The sequence below is a fragment of the Malaclemys terrapin genome, chromosome 3 (assembly GCF_027887155.1).
Source record: "Malaclemys terrapin pileata isolate rMalTer1 chromosome 3, rMalTer1.hap1, whole genome shotgun sequence".
In the NCBI taxonomy this organism is placed as follows: Eukaryota; Metazoa; Chordata; order Testudines; family Emydidae; genus Malaclemys; species Malaclemys terrapin.
The window spans coordinates 4141741-4161008 of record NC_071507.1 but is presented as its reverse complement, the minus strand read 5'-3'; the positions used below and the strand labels follow the sequence as shown (position 1 = coordinate 4161008).

At 39.9% G+C, this 19268-nt stretch overlaps 1 protein-coding gene across 2 annotated transcripts in view; it reads left to right on the top strand.

Moving 5' to 3' along the window:
* Positions 1 to 19268, top strand: part of MAP4K3 (mitogen-activated protein kinase kinase kinase kinase 3) — a 122808-nt gene that overhangs the window by 9121 nt on the left and 94419 nt on the right. For both annotated transcript variants that reach the window (XM_054021282.1, XM_054021281.1), the window contains exons 2-4: positions 5888 to 5945; positions 11527 to 11617; positions 17217 to 17281. In XM_054021282.1, the coding sequence (XP_053877257.1) occupies positions 5888 to 5945; positions 11527 to 11617; positions 17217 to 17281 (214 nt within the window). The remainder of the gene's footprint in view (positions 1 to 5887; positions 5946 to 11526; positions 11618 to 17216; positions 17282 to 19268) is intronic.

The following is a 19268-nucleotide window of genomic DNA, read 5'->3' as shown; positions in this document are numbered from 1 at the left end:
GCCTGTCTCTGTATGATTCGGGAGTGGCTCAGGGAGCATTCATGCAATTTAGCTGGGTGTGGGACTCCACACTGTTGTGCTAAGTGATAAGAGCATCTGGAGGGGTTTGCTGTTTGTCACTAGCAAAGCATTGTAAGAGATGGCCCAGGCTGGGGCGTGAAGGTAGCGCAGCAGTACCCCAGTTCCATGTTGTACCCCAGGGATCCCGTCACAGTCCCATCCTGGCCCACTTGGTCTTTCAGTGCTGCCCCATGTGCTTCCCATGTACAGGCTGTCTGACAGGGTAATGGAGGGAAAGCAGACGGGGTTCTGTGCCCTAGGGCTGATCGCTGCAGCTGCGCAGCACAGCTCTGTCGACTCCCATTCTGAAGGGCTGGCCTCAGAAGTAGGCGCTGTTCAGCAGGGAGCTAGTATGCCTGGGGTACAGCCTTCTGCTCCCGACAGCCCCGTCACTGCAGCAGTCAGGTGGTACTGGCTTCCGCATTCAGGAGGGAAGTGATAGTCTGGCTCATGAGTACTAAAACCCCTTTCTAGACAGAGACCCCTGCTGGACCCTGCCGGCTTTTCAGCAAACCCCCATCTTCGTCTCCTGCAAAACATTTCTGGGTCCCAAAATTCAGGTCAAAATCAGTAGGACCTGAATACTGGCTGTTTCAAAAAACCAATGGGAATATTTCTGGGAAAATTGGTAAATACCAATAATGAAGAGCCTAGCTATTTGCTCTGACTTCCATTTTAACTCTAATTTCCCTTTTACGTATTGCCTGCTATAATTTATGTTCTTGTGTATTAGCTTCACTAGGGTTAGATATTCAAACTGAAGGATCTGTTTGGCTTAATAACCTTTCAGGCTTTTTGTTTTGCCAAATGGGTTTACTTCTTGCCATCCTGATTCCATTTTTGTTCAAGAATACCTGCTATGGTTTCCTTAAATAGCATTCATGCCACATCTAAAGTCTTTGACTAGCCTCATTTTATTGAAATACAGATGCTCCCCGGGTTATGCAAGACCCGACTTACGCAAATTTGCACTTATGGAAAAAGTTCCATAAGCCAGAAATAGGACTGAGTTGCGGAAATTTTTGCATAATGTTTTGGTATATGTTTCCGACTTACGCAAAATTCGAGTTACGCAAGGCTTTCTGGAACAGAATGCGTAAGTCGGGGGGCGTCTGTATACCCCTTTCTAAAATTTAGTGTCACTATGTCAGTTCTTGGTATCTTACTTCCTAGGATGTTGAACCTAATTATATTGTTGTCACTATTACTCAGTGGTTCAACTACTGTTATTTAAGACTGTGAAGAATAGCCTCTGCTCTTGTGCTGTAGAACTAGCTATTCCAAGAAGCACTGGCTTAAAGCGTTGAGACATTGCTTCTTTAAACTTTGTCTTATAGTGCCATTTGACCAGTTTATGTTGGTAGCTGAAGTCCGCCATTGTTTTTTTTTTCTTAGATTTTTGCAGTCTCTGATTTCTCTCAATATTGTGCATTCAATATCCTTTTCTTGATCTGGAGGCCAGTAGTATAGGCCTACTAATTAATATTAAATAAATAAATACATACACGCACACCCCTCATTATTTACACACACACTCTTACAGCTTTGGGCTTCATGTCCAGAAAAATTCAACTGTGTGGTCCTTTCCATTCCATTTTTACCTTGCTAAATCCTGTAGAATCTTCTAAGTACAGTGCTCCTTCTCCACTTCATTTGCCTAATCAGTCTTTCCTGTATAGTTTACACCCAGATATTCTAGTACTCCACTGATTTATCATTCTACTCTTTTTTTCAATAATGCCGAGTATATTAAGATCCTCTTCCATTGAGAGGCATTCTAGTTAACTTGTTTTTACTTTACGCCTCTTGCATTTGTATAGACACATTCATAGTCTTTGTTTCTGACCAGGTACCTGTTTTATTTAACTTCTTAATCTGGAACCCTGACTATTTTCCAGAGCGTGTCTACACTTCAGACTGAAGTCACTGCAGTAATTACTGTGATGGCTGATGTCCACGCTACCCTTCTGTTGGTGGTGCACGTCATCCCGAGGAGCGCTTCCACCGACTGAAGAGGGGCAGTGTTGGGGGGCTGAGAGCCAGGGCTCTCAGCTCTGTGCAGCTCCCCGCTGGGAGCCCAGCTGCTCTCTGGGCTTCTCACCTCCCTGCTCCCCACTGGGAGCAGGAGGCAGCTGCCTGGGCTTCTTGCCTCCCTGTTCACTGCTGAGAGTTGGGGGCAGCCACCTGGGCTTCTCATCTCTCTGAGCGGGGAGCTGGGTGAGCAGCTGGGGGCATCCCGGCTCTAGCTGCCCAGGCTGGAGCCCTGAAATTGACAAGACAGCCAACAGCCTATGTAAGTATGCATTTCCATAACTACACTGACAAAAGCCCTGTGCCTCTCATGGAGGTGGCGTTATTATGTCGGTGTAGTAGGATACTCACGTCAGCGGGACACGGCTGTAGTGTGTACACTGACATAATTAGGTCGACGTAAGTTGCCCTATGTTGACCTAACTGTAGTGTAACCCAGGCCCTGGTCGATGAACTAATGTCTCTCAAAGGTTACTTAGGCTATGTCTACACTGTAGAGACTATAGTGTAGACACAGCCTACATCAAGGGAAAGGGTTTTTTTGTTGGTGGAGGAACACCACTGCCATGAATGATGGCAGTTACATTGACGGAAGCATTCTTCTGTCAACATAGCTACCTCTGCACTAGGGGGGTAGGTTGGCACAGCTATGTTGGTTGGGTGTGTTTTTCACTCCCCTGACTGAAGTAGCTATGATGACGTAACTTTTCACTGTAGACGAGGCCTTAAAATGCTGAGAAACTTCCTCAGATGTGAAGGTTTAGTCTATAGCAGTGTTGATCTTAGACTGACTTAGTATAGATATTTTTGCTATGGTTTTGGAACATATCAAAATTGCCAGTGTGACTGCATGCGGATGCTGCATTTGGTAGAAAGCCATATAGGCTGCATAAACCAATGCCAACATCTTTAATTCCATCTGGAAAAAAGGTAGCAGTCAACACAGATCATGGAAAATAACTGTAATATACTCATGGTGAGATGAGTCAACAAATGGACAGATGACTTCTGCATCAGTTTGATTTTCTGGATGGATTTAAGATGCAGCTTTATGTGGAGCACATCACCATAAACCAGTGGTTCTCAGACTGTGGGTCGGGACCCCAAAGTGGGTCGCAACCACCTTTGAATGGGGTCATCAGGGCTGGCTTAGACTTGCTGGGGCCCGGGGCTGAAGCCCAAGCCCCACTACCCAGGGCCAAAGCCCAAGGGTTTCCGCCCTGGGTGGCAGGACTCAGGTTGCAGGCCCCCCGACTGGAGTGGTTGGGCTCGGGCTGTGGCCACAGCACCCAGGGCAGTGGGGTTGGGTCACCCCTCCTGGGGTCGTGAAGTAATTTTTGTTGTCAGAAGGGGGTTGCGGTGCAGTGAAGTTTGAGAACCCCGGCCATAATCTAATCTTGAGTTTAGAAAGGCATGAGCAACAGTAGTGAAGTCTGCATTTGAAAAAAGCAGTTGCAAGCTCCCAACCATATATAAATAGGGGGGTGGGGGGAAACAGTCTTGGCCATTGTTATTTCTTGATCATCAGAAGTAGCTGGGAGTTGGTTTGATTGCAAGTGCAAACAGAAGATGAATGCAGACCTTCCTTTGTAGTGTCTGCATATTTCCTGGTTGCTTTTTTAACCAACAAATATTATTTGTCTTATCCTGTTTGATCTTCAGCCATCTATCCCTTATGCAAGCTTTGGTCCCTGCCAAACACTAAAGGCTAATTTGCACTTACAGCGCTGTAGCGGCTTAGTGAAGACGCCACCTATGCCAATGGGAGAGCTTCTCCCAGGGCTAAGTAAAGTCATTGACTGATTTTTGCTTGGGGCTTGGCCTATACCAGGATCGGCAACCTTTCAGAAGTGGTGTGCCGAGTCTTTATTTATTCACTCTAATTTAAGGGTAGAAAACCAAAGATGGAAATCTGAGATTATTGTGTTTTCCCACTGGCTTGCAGAATTTATTTCTAGGCTTGGCAGGTTGACAGGTGTCTTGTTTCACATATTGATTAACATCTTGCTGTTTTCTCAACTCCAGTTCAAACGTGAGTTTACAAGCTCATCTCTCACACCACTACAGTTAGGAGAGGCTTTATATCATTTGATAGGTAGAATTTCATGCTTTCACAAGCATAGTGATGGAGATAGCAGCTCAGTTTTTTTAATAGTCTCCAAAGTCCCATTTTCAAACATGACCTAGGACCCTAAGTTTTATTGTAAATCAGTGGGACTTAAAAATCTGGCCCTTAGAAACTTAAAGATACCTAGGAGCCTAAAGATACAGATAGATGTCTAGAAACTTTTAAAAATCCAACTCATCGATATCTTCTTCTTTAGGCACTTTAATACCTTTGTAAAGCTGGTCTTAAGTGACTTGAAAATTTTATCTGCTATCATCATGTTGTAATTGAAAGGGTGGAAAAGTGAACTGATATTCTAAACGTAGTCTGAAGGTGCATTATATCATGACTTGCCAGGGCTGGAAACACACTGGTGGTCTTATACAAAATACTTTTAAGGACCAGTAAATTCTTCCAAGCAGTGGTCCTAGATGATTAGTTAAGGGGGGAGGGGGGAGGCTGTTTACCCTATTTGAGTTTCTTTTTAATGTCGTCTTAAAATTTAGCTTTGATTAATTTTTTTACTCTAATATAAGGTACGTTTTTGCATAACAGCACCCCAATGTAGAATGTAATTCTGATGCTGAGCAATTGCCATGTAAGTTTTCTAGGATGCTGCTCAAAATTAAGTTGCTGCATATATTAGGCTGGGACAGCGGGGGGGCTCTTTTCATACTGTCTTCTAACTCCTCAGCTGATTTTAATGGCTTCACAGGAAGAAGATACTGTGGGTGGGTGGGGGTAGGGAAGTAGGGGTAAGTAGTAGAATACAGAGCGGAAAAGGTTGAAGTACTGTCTTAAAAGCAACAAAATTCAAGAGCCTTGGATGGAAGCAGCTTTTCATCAAGACAGTGTACTTACTGCTACATCCCTCCTGATGCCCCAGTTTGGGAGCCGTGTAGGCTGGAACTGTTTTGTAAGCAACCTGTCCCAATTCCCAGCATGTCACACGTTTACAGAGCATCAATACAGCATAATTCCTAGCCCTTGCTGCATAATTTACGTCTGATGTGCCAAAGCACACACTTTATTCCAAATTAATTTTGTTTAGTGTCCTTGCAAGATAGCTTTCTTTGTAATTAGAAAATAAATGTACCATGAAAAAGTCTTGAGAGAAATGTCCATATAAAACTCGTTAAAGATTTCCAGGTTGTGATTGCAAAATTCAGTCTTGAGAGTACGGTTAAGAATTAATGCATAGTTCACCATTTTGTTTGAAAAGATGGCAGGGCAAGAAGGAAAAAAAAAGGCTGGGTATTCTAAAATATGCATTATGTTTGGATTATGGTGTGTGGTTTCTTGAAGCCAAGGACTTCTCTATGACGTTTGGCTTCTCAGACAGTCATGTGGATCATACTTTAAAAGAAGTTCTAAATAGTGTAATAGGGCTAACTGCACAGCAATGTTTATTTAGCTAATCAAAATAGATGATTTATGGCCAATTACGTTTAATTACAGTAGCACATTTAACTGAAAAATCCCCTAACCTTAAACTAATCGTAAATCTGATGTAACATATAAATCTGCAAAATGTTTTAATTTAGCACAGACTTGTAAAACACTGCTTTTGTTTAAAAAATTTAAATGAATGTTTAGTTCATGTAGTGAGTTTTTAATTGCTCTGGCATGAACTCTTCACGTTATCTTAATTTTATATTCTTCAGTATACTTTTCTCTTTTCTTTTATAGGCTCGGAATGTTAACACGGGTGAGCTAGCGGCAATTAAAGTAATAAAACTAGAACCAGGTAAGTGTCCTCTTGTGCTGAAGCTTACTGCTTTACAGGCATCGAATATTTTTCATGTTTTAGGTGTGCTCATTTTTGTTTGCTCTTATTTTACAAAATTAACGGTTAAAAAATATGCCCATCAAGAAGGATAAGGATAATTTCTGGTCCCCTCACCCCAAAATTTCCTGCTATGCATCCCCTCTTTCATTGACCTACTTTTTTAAGGATGGAAGGATGAACACAAATAGAGAAGTGCAAAAAAACGCATAAGATTATTTTAAATCTTTTATTGTGTTGCTTTGCCTGCTGTTTTGCATTGCTAACTCTAGCTGTGGTACTCCTGTCTTACATCTGTGTCTGCATATCATGCTGCAGAGGGTGTATAGTATTTTGCGTTAGATATAACCGATAAATATAAGAACAGCATTCTCAGATATTCCCACCATGCAGGTTAGTATCAGGAAGATACGGGTGGCAGAGTGGAATCAAGGCACCCTCTTAAAGAAAATCAAGTGTCCAAGAATTATGTTTTTGTAAACATACAATCTTTTTAGAATGAGCAGCAGGTTGGACAAAGTCTATACTGTGGGTATGTCTATGCTGCATTCAAAGGTATGATTTGCACCTTGGATAGGCATATCTGTGCTAGGTTTAATCTGACATGCTAACAATAGTAGCAAAGACACAGTGGCATGGTCTTCAGTGTGGGCTCTACAAAACTGCCAAGTCCCTCTGGGCACGTACACACATTACTAGTCTGTTTTTAGTGTGCTAGCTAGATTAAAGCTGTCTGAGCTGCAAATCACACCTTCAGTTGTAGTGTAGACACAGGGTGCCGGTTTCCAACTTTCCCTGGGGATGCTCAACCCCCGCTCTGCCCCAGGCTCCGCCTCCACTCCATCTCTTCCCCCAAGGCCCTGCTCCCACTCAACTCCCGCCCCACCTTTTCCCACCCAGTTCCGTCCCCTCCCCTCCCCACCCCTGAGTTTGCCCTGTCCCCGCTCCTCCTCTGCTCTCCCAGCACCTCCTGCACTCTGCGGAACAGCTTTCAGTGAGTGGGGGGAGTTGATTGTCGGGGGGGGAGGCGCTGGGTGGGTGGGAGGGGAGCTTGGCTGCTAAGCACCCACTAATTTTTTTTCCGTGGGTGCTCCAACCCTGGCGCACCCACGGAGTTGGCACCAATGAGTGTAGATATATTCTAAGAAGCTTTACTAGAAATGAGCAAACAATGGGTGCAAAACGTTTAAAAGGAAACTTTTTAAAGCTTCAGTTTAGTGTAAGGTGGGATCTACTGTTCAGCATTCCAGCGCTGAATTGTGCAGGTTGTCAATAGGGGGCACAGGGGTGGATTATCAGCAGTGCAGTGGATATGAGAGCAGTTGGTGGGTTTAATGATGGGTAAGTGAAAGTGTAGTAGTGTTAAATGGAATATTTTGGGTAAGAGTGAAGGGCTGTAAAATTTAACAACTTTTGGGACTGGTTTTGGGAGCAGACTTAGTGTCTGAGTGTGTAATTCCCCCCCCCCCCCCCCCCCAGAATTACTTTGATTAAATTCCCCTTACATAAAATACCCTCAACCCCCCCCAAAAGCTTTGAATAAAATGCCTACAAATTTTTTTCCAGATTTCTTCCCCAAGTGGGTTTTGAATTGACACTTGGTGGGTGGGGTTCAAAGGACTACTGCTTATCCCGTTGAGCTATCCAGCTGTAACAAAACTTATAGGACTACAACCCCTGTTGGCTTTGTCCTCTAATGCTCAGTGTAATCCATTGAGTGTGTGCGCTAAACTCTTTGGAGAATATTTTACTGAATTTCGCTCCCCCCCAAAAGAGTAGTGGGTGCCAAGAACTAGCTGGGGCTAACTCTCAAGCAGTTGAGATCCCTGTGCCAGGATCAGAGCCATGGTTTGATTCCCAATAAAACATTCAGGAAAATGTCAACCTTAAGAAAGCTTTCCACCCCCCTGTTTAAAAGCTGTATCTCAGGAACCCCTTGGTCAAATTACCCCAAATTTGGTTCACTAACCCTAGCCAGAGAGTCCTCGTGAGCAGGATCCTAGTTTTCCATGATTAAAAAACCCCAAAATTCTCCAATAAAAAAGCATAAAAATCCATGTTTTACCATGATTAAATGAAATGCTGAACTTTAGATTCCTTAGCCACAATATATATATAGGTATCAGTTGAACACAATGTTTTATTGATATATTTACAATTTTTAAACAATTCCGAAGCCTACCAGTGCCATCAATCATAATAAAATTAATAGAATTGCTCTCCGGCCGCCCAGCTCTGAAGGCAGTGCCGTCAGCAGCAGTAGTGGAGAAGTAAGGGTGGTAATACCATACTATGCTACCCTTACTTCTGTGCTTGCTGGCGGTGGCACTGTCTTCAGAGCTGGGTGCCTGGCCAGCAGCTGCTGTTCTCCACTCTGCCTTCAGGGCGGCCAGAGAGCGGTGGCTGCTGGCTAAGCCTCTGAAGGCAGCGCTGCCACCAGCAGCTTCTCATGTACCCTTCCCCCCTCTTGCCATGGGGGTGTGCTCGCTAATTTGAAAACCTTTGGAATAAGTGACACTGGTACTTTCAGTAAAATTTAGTTAATATATGTTTTTATTTTTTCACAAAATGTAAAAACTAAAGGTTCCCTGTAAAAATGCAAATTCTGTGTTTTTCCATGGCAAACGGATTTCTAGGATCTCTGCTCACGAGGCATACTAGATTTCAAGTCAGTCTGAGTAACCATGCAGGTTTTAGAGCACTTAGAAAAGTTCAGCTTTTGAATGGAAAGCTAAAGTAGACCTGGTGGGCCACTACAATAGAACTATGTATTAATTGTGTATATGATTGGATTCTACAAAGTGTATCTCATTTACATATCATAAAGTGTTTTAGGGCTGAGGACTGGTCTGATTAGACTTGATGAGCATAACAGATGCTGTAAGATGTACGTTTAGTTTATTACTTTTTAGCTGTTGCGCTGTTTCACTTTAAGGTCCAGGTTAGAAGAGAAAAATCTTAATATTTTAACTGATTATATTTGTAATTGGATATGTTTTGTGTATGTGTATTGCACATACCCATCTCATCCTAAATAGTACAAGTCAGTTTAATAGTATGATAGTCCTAAACAAGACATGTTTGTGAAACTGGAACTATTCTCAGGACATCTCGCACAGTAATATAAAGAGGGGACCACCACCACAGTAGTTGGCCTTACATGATTTATATTGGGTTAATGTTCTGGGTAAGAGGAATAGAAACACTATGCTCCCCCTGGAGCTATAGAGTAGACAGAGTCATGGGCAGACAGTTGCATTACCAGATTTCTCAGCTTTTAGTAGGTGGAAAAGATGTCTTGCAACTCTTTCTAAATATGACCAAGCTTATACTCAAATATACTATTTCTGGGCGAGCAGATTCCAGTCTGCCTTCATTGCCTATGAACTTGACCCTCATGACAGTGTTCTGGATTAATGTAAATTGTATGGTGGTCCTGAAATGGAGAGGCTCTATGAAAATTCAAATTTTCTTCTCTGCCACACAGGCCTAAATTGTGACTAGCACCTTGTACTTCAGCGTGGGTTTTTGGCAACTAATAGGTAGGGTGCTGCATAGCTGTGATAAGTTCTAGCTGGCCTCCATCCCATATAGAAGCAGCTATCCAGGGCTTCTGAGTGACTTTTTGCCTGGCTCTTGGGGGCAAGGTCCACATTTCAGACGGATCATAGTCTCTCTGCTAGTTGCAGATTGGGTGTGGGGAGGAGAATAATTTCTAGCTGTTTATGCTGTCTGGGAGCAGAAACAGCATCATGTGACTTAGGTAATCAGTTATACACTGTGAATAACACAGCTGAATTTGAGCAGTTACTTTGCAGCCTGTAGATTGAAACTTACTTTCAATACACAAAATAAATGAACAGTTTTACAAGTCTGATAATATTTGTTTGCAAACAATTTGGAAATTTAAAGGGCTAAATTTGCAACACATGATCTTCACAAGGAATAGTTTAGTCTACCGTGTTGGAAGTTCTTTAGCACTATATTAGCTTTTGGTAACATATATGCTTTTAAAATAGCATGGAGGTTCTAACAATTTACAGCCAAAACATACACTAAACTTATTTTTGAATGTCCTCAACTCCTGGACATTAGTCTTTTGTAAAATCTGGCTTATGGTTTAAAAGTATTATCATTCAGTTATGCTAAAATGAGGTACAATGTAATACGTAACACAGTGCACTGACCAGAGACTTCTGCAATAACTGGTCATAATAGGATACCTTTGAATTTTCTTAATTTTTTTTCTATCTGTCTCTTTACATTCCTTTAAAATAAATATATTAAAAATATAAAAATTATATATATATATATTTTTAAAGAAAATTCTTCATAGAGATAAATGTTGGAGCTCTTAGTCTGTCAGACATATTTTTATTTTACCGAGTTCTTAAAGCTATTTTAGACTAATGAGAATCTGGGGTCTCCTTTAAAGTGTATTTTCTAATAGATAGTAAATAACTCCTATAAAAATAGCTTTTCCAAAATACATATGGATACTAATTTGTCCGAATGACCTAAAGAATCAGCACAAAGCTATGTATGAAATATTGGCTTGCAAAATAGCATCTGGAAAAAAAACTTTTAAAAAGGTAAAATTAATTCCTGTCCCATTGCAAACTCCACAAAAAACTCAACACTGGGCAGAACACTATTCCTATAGTTTGACCAAGTTTTTATAAATGTGTAAACCTGGTCTGTAATGGAAAGATTGGCACAACCTAGGCACCAGATAGCAAGGCTCAAATAAATGGTAAAGTAACAACACTGGAGAAATGCCTGAGCATACAACTTAGCACTTTCTGTATAGTTGTATGCTCATTACGTTTGTTTCAAGGTCACTGAAGAGTGCTATGACATGATTTCTCTATAGGAAGATAATCCAAGATGGATCTAGATGATGGTTAGAGGTAACAAGTTTTGCCATATTTCAAGAACATAGATTATTGATAGTACATCTGGAGACCCACACAGCAAGGTGCCAGGGAAAAGAATTAAGTGAAGAACTTTCTATGTACATCAATTCCTGCCAAGGAGAGCAGAGACTCTTGAGCAAACAACGAGGAAGCTGTTCACTTTTAGGACTGACTATAAACGGGAACATTATTAACATACAGAATTACTATTACCAACTTCTAACCTTCATATATAATATAAACTTGCTTGGTCTCTACTAGCAGAGCTTCCCCCAAGAGAATCTACACAGGTATTAGAGTAAATTCTACCCTTTAAATAAAGAGTAATTGGATTTAAAAAGGGGTTGAGAAGAGCTGTGGCTACTGTCCTAAGAGGTATCAAGTAGTGGACTAGAGCTCCATCCTGATTTGAAGAATATACTTACCTATTATTCCCTTAGTTTTTGGAACTTGTGCTGGCTTACAAAGTGCTGTATTATATAAATATACATGAATATAAAATGAAGATAATTACAAAGTCTGATAATTACCAAAGCTCTTCAGCTAAAAAAAAATGTTGAAAGCCAAACTCAGAGGGATGGATATTTAAATAAAACTACAAAAATATCAATTGTTTTCTTCTTCAGGGGAAGATTTTGCTGTTGTGCAGCAGGAAATCATTATGATGAAAGACTGTAAGCATTCAAACATAGTTGCTTATTTTGGCAGCTATCTCAGGTACAATTTTTGTTTCTTTTGCTCATTTCAAAAATGCTGTAGTGCTACCTCTCTGAAAAGGAATGATCCATAGCAAAACATAATTTATATCTTTTAATTTGTATTAAATTACATCTTCAAATGATGTTTACATGGAGTAAACTAGCCTTTGCCAAAAAAAAAATCCGTGGCTATTTGATGATAGGAAATTCTGAGGAAAAATTGAGGAGGAGGCGATTCTCTTGCATTTGGAACAGTAGTTCTAACATAAGTATTAATCACAGACATTATTATATTGTGGTACATAGAAAACTGAAACTTTACATTTCTGAAGGCCACTAATGTTTGTATTTTGGGGTTCTCTTTGATATCTGAAGGTGATGCGTATTTCAGTTCTATATTTTATTTTCATCCTGTCCTTTGATAGCAGTTTTTAGCATATTTAGAGGTCTTGACTCTGTCACTTGTTAATAAATTGTAGTCAATTGCTTGACCACACTTTGGTTCATTATGAAGTCTATTCAAGTGACCAGCCAGTAGCCGTCAGGATTATTGCTATATATAGTACAGGACAAGGTTCAATACTATACCAGTCTCCAGAAAGCTGCGTCATGCAGCATTGTTACATTCCCCTTATGCAGATGTGCTCCCAAAGTTACACATCTCAGCTGTTAGTATTTATAAGGTGATTTTATAAATTACACATCTCTTTACATGTCATTAAAATCCAACCCATCAGCTTGTCCCAATTCCTTAAATTATTGTTCTGTTCCTTTCCTTATCTTTGTTTTGGATACTAGCATTGGTCTGTGAGAATAACTCCCTACCTATTGATGTAGTATGTCCTGGTCCTGACAGCTTTCCCATCTACTTAAGCCAAAGTTTACTTCTGCTAATGCAAGGTGTTATGGAATACTTAGCAAAAGTGATTAGGGTTATAATAAAGATATAATAATATCAGTTGGCCTTTTCTGGGGCTCAGTGCAGGAGTCTCCTTAATCTCTGCTGCTGTCTTCCACCCTCCTCTCCCCTTTACTGCCCAGAGATTGAGAGACCCAGCTTCCTTCTCATTTGGACTTCTTCTCTTTATAGGCCTGGTCTGCACTAGGAAATAAGGTCACTTTAACTACATTGCTTAGGGGTGTGAAAAATCCACACTACTGAGAGATGCAGTTAAACTGACCTGACCTCTGATGTAGACAGTGCTCTGTCGACGCTAGAATTCTCCCATTGACCTAGCTACTGCCTCTCGGAGATGGATTACCTACCTTGACCGGAGAAGCCCTCCCCTTGGCATAGCTAGTGTCTTTGCTATAGTGGCGCAGGTGCAGTGATGCCACTGCAGCATTTTAAGGGTAGACAGGCCCATAGAAACTAACCAGCTCCTCCTCCCGCTGAGACTTCTCTTTATTTGGACCTGGCCCACCCTCCAGATGCAACCAGATGTGATAATTGGCCTCTTAGGTCCATATTAACCTTTTTGCCACCTATGTGGGGGTGGCCACATCATTGTTGGTTTTTCTCTGAACAAGACTTTTGAAGTATAACTTTTTCTTATGCTGTTTTTGTATATGTAAGTTTTCCAAAAAATAAGTGGTCAGGGCAAACTTTTGAAATACAGTTATAAAAAGGGTTTGATTATGATGCAGGTAAAGTAATGCCTATTTGTTTTCAGTTGTAATGAAAAGTCCATGCTAGAAATGATGTCCCTACATTTAGAAACTGGGTAGAAAATCTTGTCAGTACTTTATTAATATAGTCGTTTCTAAATGTTTGCTTGATTCAATTTTGATATATGTATGTGTATATTACAATAGCGTGTGTATATGCTGCCTGCTGTCCAAGATGGACAAGCTTCAGTTTCTCACTAATGACAGATTTTTTTTTTTTTTGGTATCTAACATGGTCATGAGTTTAAAGTCTGTTATCTCCTGGCCCTACACGGCTAGAAACAGACTTTAAATCTTAACAATAAAATGTCATTACTATCTTATTAGAGAGAGACAAGGTGGGTGAGGTAATATCTTTTATTGGTCCAGTAAAAGATATTACCTTGCCCACCTTGTGTCTCTAATATCCTGGGACCAACGGGGCTACAACAACATTGCATTATTATTTTATGTAATTTTGAGGCTTATATGGGTCCCTTATGAATGTTCTATATACTGCCTCACTCTCCCTAAGGAGAGTACATGTAGGAGCCTGACCCTGCAAACTCTTGATCTGATGGATGAGGGTTTCAGGATCATATCCTAGGTATAGGCAGTGGGTTTAAAATGAACAAAAGGAAATATTTCTTCACATAATACACAGTCAACCTATGGAACTCTTTGCTAGAGGATGTTGTGAAGGCCAAGACTATAACAGGATTCAAAAAAGAACTAGATAAGTTCATGGCGGATAGGTCCATCAATGGCTATTAGCCAGGATGGACAGGGATGCAAAACCGTACTCTGAAGTGTCCCTAGCCTCTGTTTGCCAGAAACTGGGAATGAGCGGCAAGGTATGGATCACTGGATGATTACCTTTTCTGTTCATTCCCTCTGAAGCACCTGGCATTGGCCAGTGTTGGAAGACAAGATACTGGGCTAGATGGACCTTTGGTCTGACCCAGTATGGCTGTTCTTAGGTATGAAAGGGCCAAAGAAGACAAGCATCACCCTAAAGACAGAATTAAGATTGTTGGGGTGTTTTAACTGTGAATGTTGTCCATACTTTCAAATATAATATAATAATAATATATGGAGATATACCTATCTCATAGAACTGGAAGGGACCCCGAAAGGTCGTCATGTCCAGCTCCCTGCCTTCACTAGCAGGACCAAGTACTGATTTTGCCCCAGGTTCCTAAGTTGCCCTCTCAAGGATTGAACTCACAACCCTGGGTTTAGTAGGCCAGTGCTCAAACCACTGAGCTATCTCTCCCCCCTTTTTTAAAATTGTGTGTGTGTGTGTGTGTGTGTGTGTGTGTGTATATATATATGTGTGTATATATACACGTATATATACACATATGTGTATGTATACATGAGAGAGGTTTTTTAATTATTATATAATTATTCATCAATTGATTATTATTTATTAATTTATACACCCACACACACACACAATTTAACCTTAACTACAAATATAAATTTAACCTTAACTATGAATTGTTTGGGTTTCTGTTGCTTGTTGGTCTCGTTAAAAAAAAAAAAAATTACAGCATTTTTGTAAGGCCGTTTTTAATCCTTAAATTACTGTGGTGTGCTTTCAACCTTTAACTCCGTTTTAACAAAACATTTTGTCTGGGAATATATTTAACTGTTGGGAGCTGCTGCCAGACAGACTACCTGTGAGAAGGTAGAGTGAGCAGACGATCTTGTGATTTGTCAAGAGAAAGGGCTAGAGTCCTATGCAGGAGAAGGCGAGAGAAACTGGTAGAGGTTGAGAGTGGCTTAGAAAAGGATGTAGGAGGGGAAGGTCGGAATAGAGAGATTTAGCACCAAAATGAAAGAAGAACAATTTCAGTATTTGAATACTTTCTTCTAATTTGTTTTTTGGAAGTGTTTTATCCTTGATTTTTTCAGTCAGGAAACAAAGTTAGTATGTTATCACAATTCTATCCTCTCTCCTTGTCCTCATGTTTGTCATTTTATTAATCTGCGCTATAGTAATTAAAATAGACCTATCTAGAAAAGGTAACTGTCACACTGGAGAGACTCATGACCGTGAGTGCCTACCTCTGAGCAGACTGTCAAAAACAGTGCTGACACCCCAAACTGGTGGTATGTTCTATAATTAGATTTCGCCAAATCAGTAATAAGTATGAACTCCTGGATCACTGTACTAGTCTTATCATGGAGTCACAGATAGACCCCTTGGGCTCTCCTGTCTATCTTGTCACCCAAGCAATCTGGACAGTTACACCAAAAATCTCTCACTATTCAGGTTGCTTCCAGTCCCAAGAGACAAGTACTTACCCCATATCAGTTGGTTCCCTAGATCTTGCACCAAAGATAATACCGGTAGCCAATCCTATAATAAACTGTCTAAAGGTTTATTAATTAGGAAAAAGAAATGAGTTATTTATAGGTTAAAGCAAGCAAGCATATATACACAAATGAGTTATCGTGTCTGATTCGTAAAGATGACAGAGATGTAGTAATCTGTCAATTCAAAATGTCTTTCAGGGAGGACCTAGGGGTAACCCCTGGGGATCTCTGCCTAAGTTTATCGTCTCTGGCCCTGTGAGAGTGCAAACAACAAAGAGATAACAAATTTCCTCGTAACCCTGTTTTATCTTTTATATTTGGTCTTCTGGTCTATGGGAAGAGCTCCCTTGCACATAGCATTTCCAAAGTGTTATAGGGTCATTTACCAATCCTTGTATTGTCATGTTTCTTAATGGTCTATTTAATCTTGATAGACCTCCTTAATGGGCAGGGGGAGGAGAGGTTGTTGATCCCTGTGCTTGGGTTCACAAGTTCAGAGCAAACATTTTCAAAGTTTTAAAGCAAAACTTGTGTATTTCTTTATGAAGTGGAATACAGACGTTACAAGTGAGGTTAATGCATGCAGCAATTTACAAACATTTAATAGAGCCTAAACATTAAATACATTATTATAAGAATAATATCTATTTTGAACAAAACTAACCTACAGGTGAGCTGGTTTGGTTTCCAGCTGTGAGTTTGTCAGTTCTTAGCTAATGCTTATGGCCTTAGCTAGAGCGGGCACTGGCTTAGCAACAACTCTGTAACTAATTCTAGTTGGTGTACTGAACGCACTTATTAACAATTCTTTACTCGTACTCTGTGTGGGATGAACCCACTCAGTCAGTTACGGCTCAGGGCATTACTGTCTTAGGATAGGATGAATCCGAATTTTATAGCTCTTTTTATACTCGGGTTCATTTGATTCAATCAGTTTTATTGATAGAGAAAAGAGCACTTTGCATTTTAAATTGTCATTCACTGAAGATATGTATTCTTTTTATCTTTCTTTTCTGATAGTGGTTGTGATGGACTTTATATCGCTTTGTGTTTCTAAAGTGCACCATATTAGACTTGTGTCTTCCATAACACTTCTAAAAGTAATTTTTATAAATTTTTTAAAAGTTACATTATCAGTGGAAAAAAAAAAGAAGCTCTGTTGTTTTAGTGTTCAAATTTTCTCCAATTGTGTCTTCTGTAAAGTAAGCCTTTGTGAGAACTAGCTGATCATTCCATTCTTCTGGTTTTAGAGTGGGGAAACCCTTGGGTAGTGATTAGGTGTTATCCTGCCAGTCCGATCGAGGGAGTGGTAGTAACCCAGGGTTTGCATTCTCTCAGCTGTTACCATAGAAAGCAAATTAGCCAGTGAGTAGGAAATTAATTTCCCTTGGTATTCAATTCTTAGGCATTTTAAAGCACACACATGCTTCATTCTTATTGTTCACATTAATGCAATAAATTGGGGGAAGTTCTTGGATGTTTGTTTAAAGTGCGTATTTTTAGTATCCGATACTTTCTGTTTTCGTTTGTACTTGCATAATATGTAGGCTTGTTATATTCTGTTGCTTAATGTTTAAGACTTTTGAATTATCTTTAATAGGCCAAGTTGTAAATATGGAAGGCTAATAAAGGCTTTTACTTTTTAGGCGAGATAAGCTATGGATTTGCATGGAGTTCTGTGGAGGTGGTTCTCTACAGGATATTTATCATGGTAAGCCATCACTGTGCATCTGTGAAAGCTAAATATAACTTGTTAGACCAATGTATAGTTACAGTATTTACAGGGTTAAAAATGAAAATTTTTAAATGGTCAGCATTGTTTACCTGTGTCTTAGGATCTAGTATATATTATAACCATTTAATGACAATTTTAACTTGTTTAAGGACAAATAGTTTACATATTAGAAAAGTACCAGTTTGCCAAAACAAACAAAATTTACTATATATTTTTAAAGAAGGGCTGGTAAGACCGAAATAACTTGTGTGTTTTGATATACTACTCGTTTCTTTAATTTTACAATATTTCTAATGTAAAAAATAAAATGAAGAACATGCTTCCAGTCATGCAGTTTTAGCATATATCCACTTTTCTTCCAAGTTCATATGAGCTTGGCTTTATTATATTACACACTATTACCTGCTGATAGCTGGTATAATGGATCTATTGTCATGAATGGTGTTGCTTGCATAGAGAGATTGTCATGTATATTGATATTTGTATTAGAATAGTGCTTAGAGGAAGGAACAGGAATCAGGGCTTCATGCTGGGTGCTGTACAGATGCAAAATACAAAGATAATCCCTGCTTCAAACACTTTACAAAATATGGTTTAAGATTACATGCAACAGGTGGGCAAAACAGTTAGGAGCTGGGAGGGGAACGATAAGGTAGCAGTGAAATGCGCAGTCCTCTGAAAACACCACATATTGTTGCAAAAGTGAAAGGTTTCACTGATGGACAAGAGTACAGCCCAGTTAAAAAGGGTCTTAGCTGAATGTGGAATGTTAATTGCTAGTTTTATTTGCATTACATTAGTTAAATCTATTGCTAAGGCTGTAAAAAAGTTGACTTTTTTGTTCAAAAATTGTTGCCACAGTTTGTTAAAGCTGTGGTTCAAGGCATGAAGACTACCTTCCAAAGTAGGGCAGCAGCACAGAAAATGAGACTCGTGTCCTGCTTGGCTCTCAAAGGCCAGCATGATGGCGGGGTGCCTGGGGCAAATATGAGCGAGTGGTGCAATCTGGCACACAGGGTCACAATGCCACTGAAATTTATGGTAACTGTAAAAGGTAAAAGTTGTAGTTTCTGCAACAAAATTGCAGCCTGTAATTTTCTTACAGCCCTATCTATCACACAATGGCAAGAATACATTAGTTGATAGAAATACATATTTTTGTTAGAACAGGCTTTGAAAAATGTTAGGATAATGGAAATCTAAGAACAAGGATTCTATCATTCTTGCACGAGGACCTGCATGAAAGGGACAATATTCCAGACGAAATGGGTAACAAATGGGGATTTAATTGCAGCCCTGAAACAGTCTTTCCAGATAAAGGTCCACCCTAGGAACCTTCAAGCCACCAACATCTAAATTGCAAAAACTTCTGTTGGAATTATTACTTATGCTGGCTATTACCACAACACTAGTTTAACCATAAATTCCTTTATTAACTCCAAAGGTCAAATAGGTATTTATATAATTGCTCTAAACATGATTACAATGCCTAAATAATAAGCAATTTACTACATCCAAACAGTAACAGAACATTGATAAGTATTAGCTCAAGATACTTACAAACAGGCTAAACTAAGAGGTGCTCAGACCTATATTAGTCGGCTCCAATTTGGTCATACAGTTTCTAGCAATGAACCCTTTTAAGAGTTTACTTTTTTATACCCTTTAACAGACAAGTGATGTCATTGCCAATTACTGTCTTCAGCTAAAACCCATTTGAGACAGTTCACCCTTATTTTTCAGTCTTAATGCAGATAAGATTTACAACCTCCTATCTTCCCAAGGCCTTTCTTCCCCTCCTCGTTGACCCAACAGTTTTTTCCATTGCACCTGGGTTCACATAGGGTTTAACACTGGTATGGGGGGTGGGAAGGTTTATGCAGGTCCCTTTAAGACAGATTTTTTTGGTCTTATTTAAAACCATCTGCAGTCACCCCTATCAGTCAGAAGCCGCCTTTTTAGA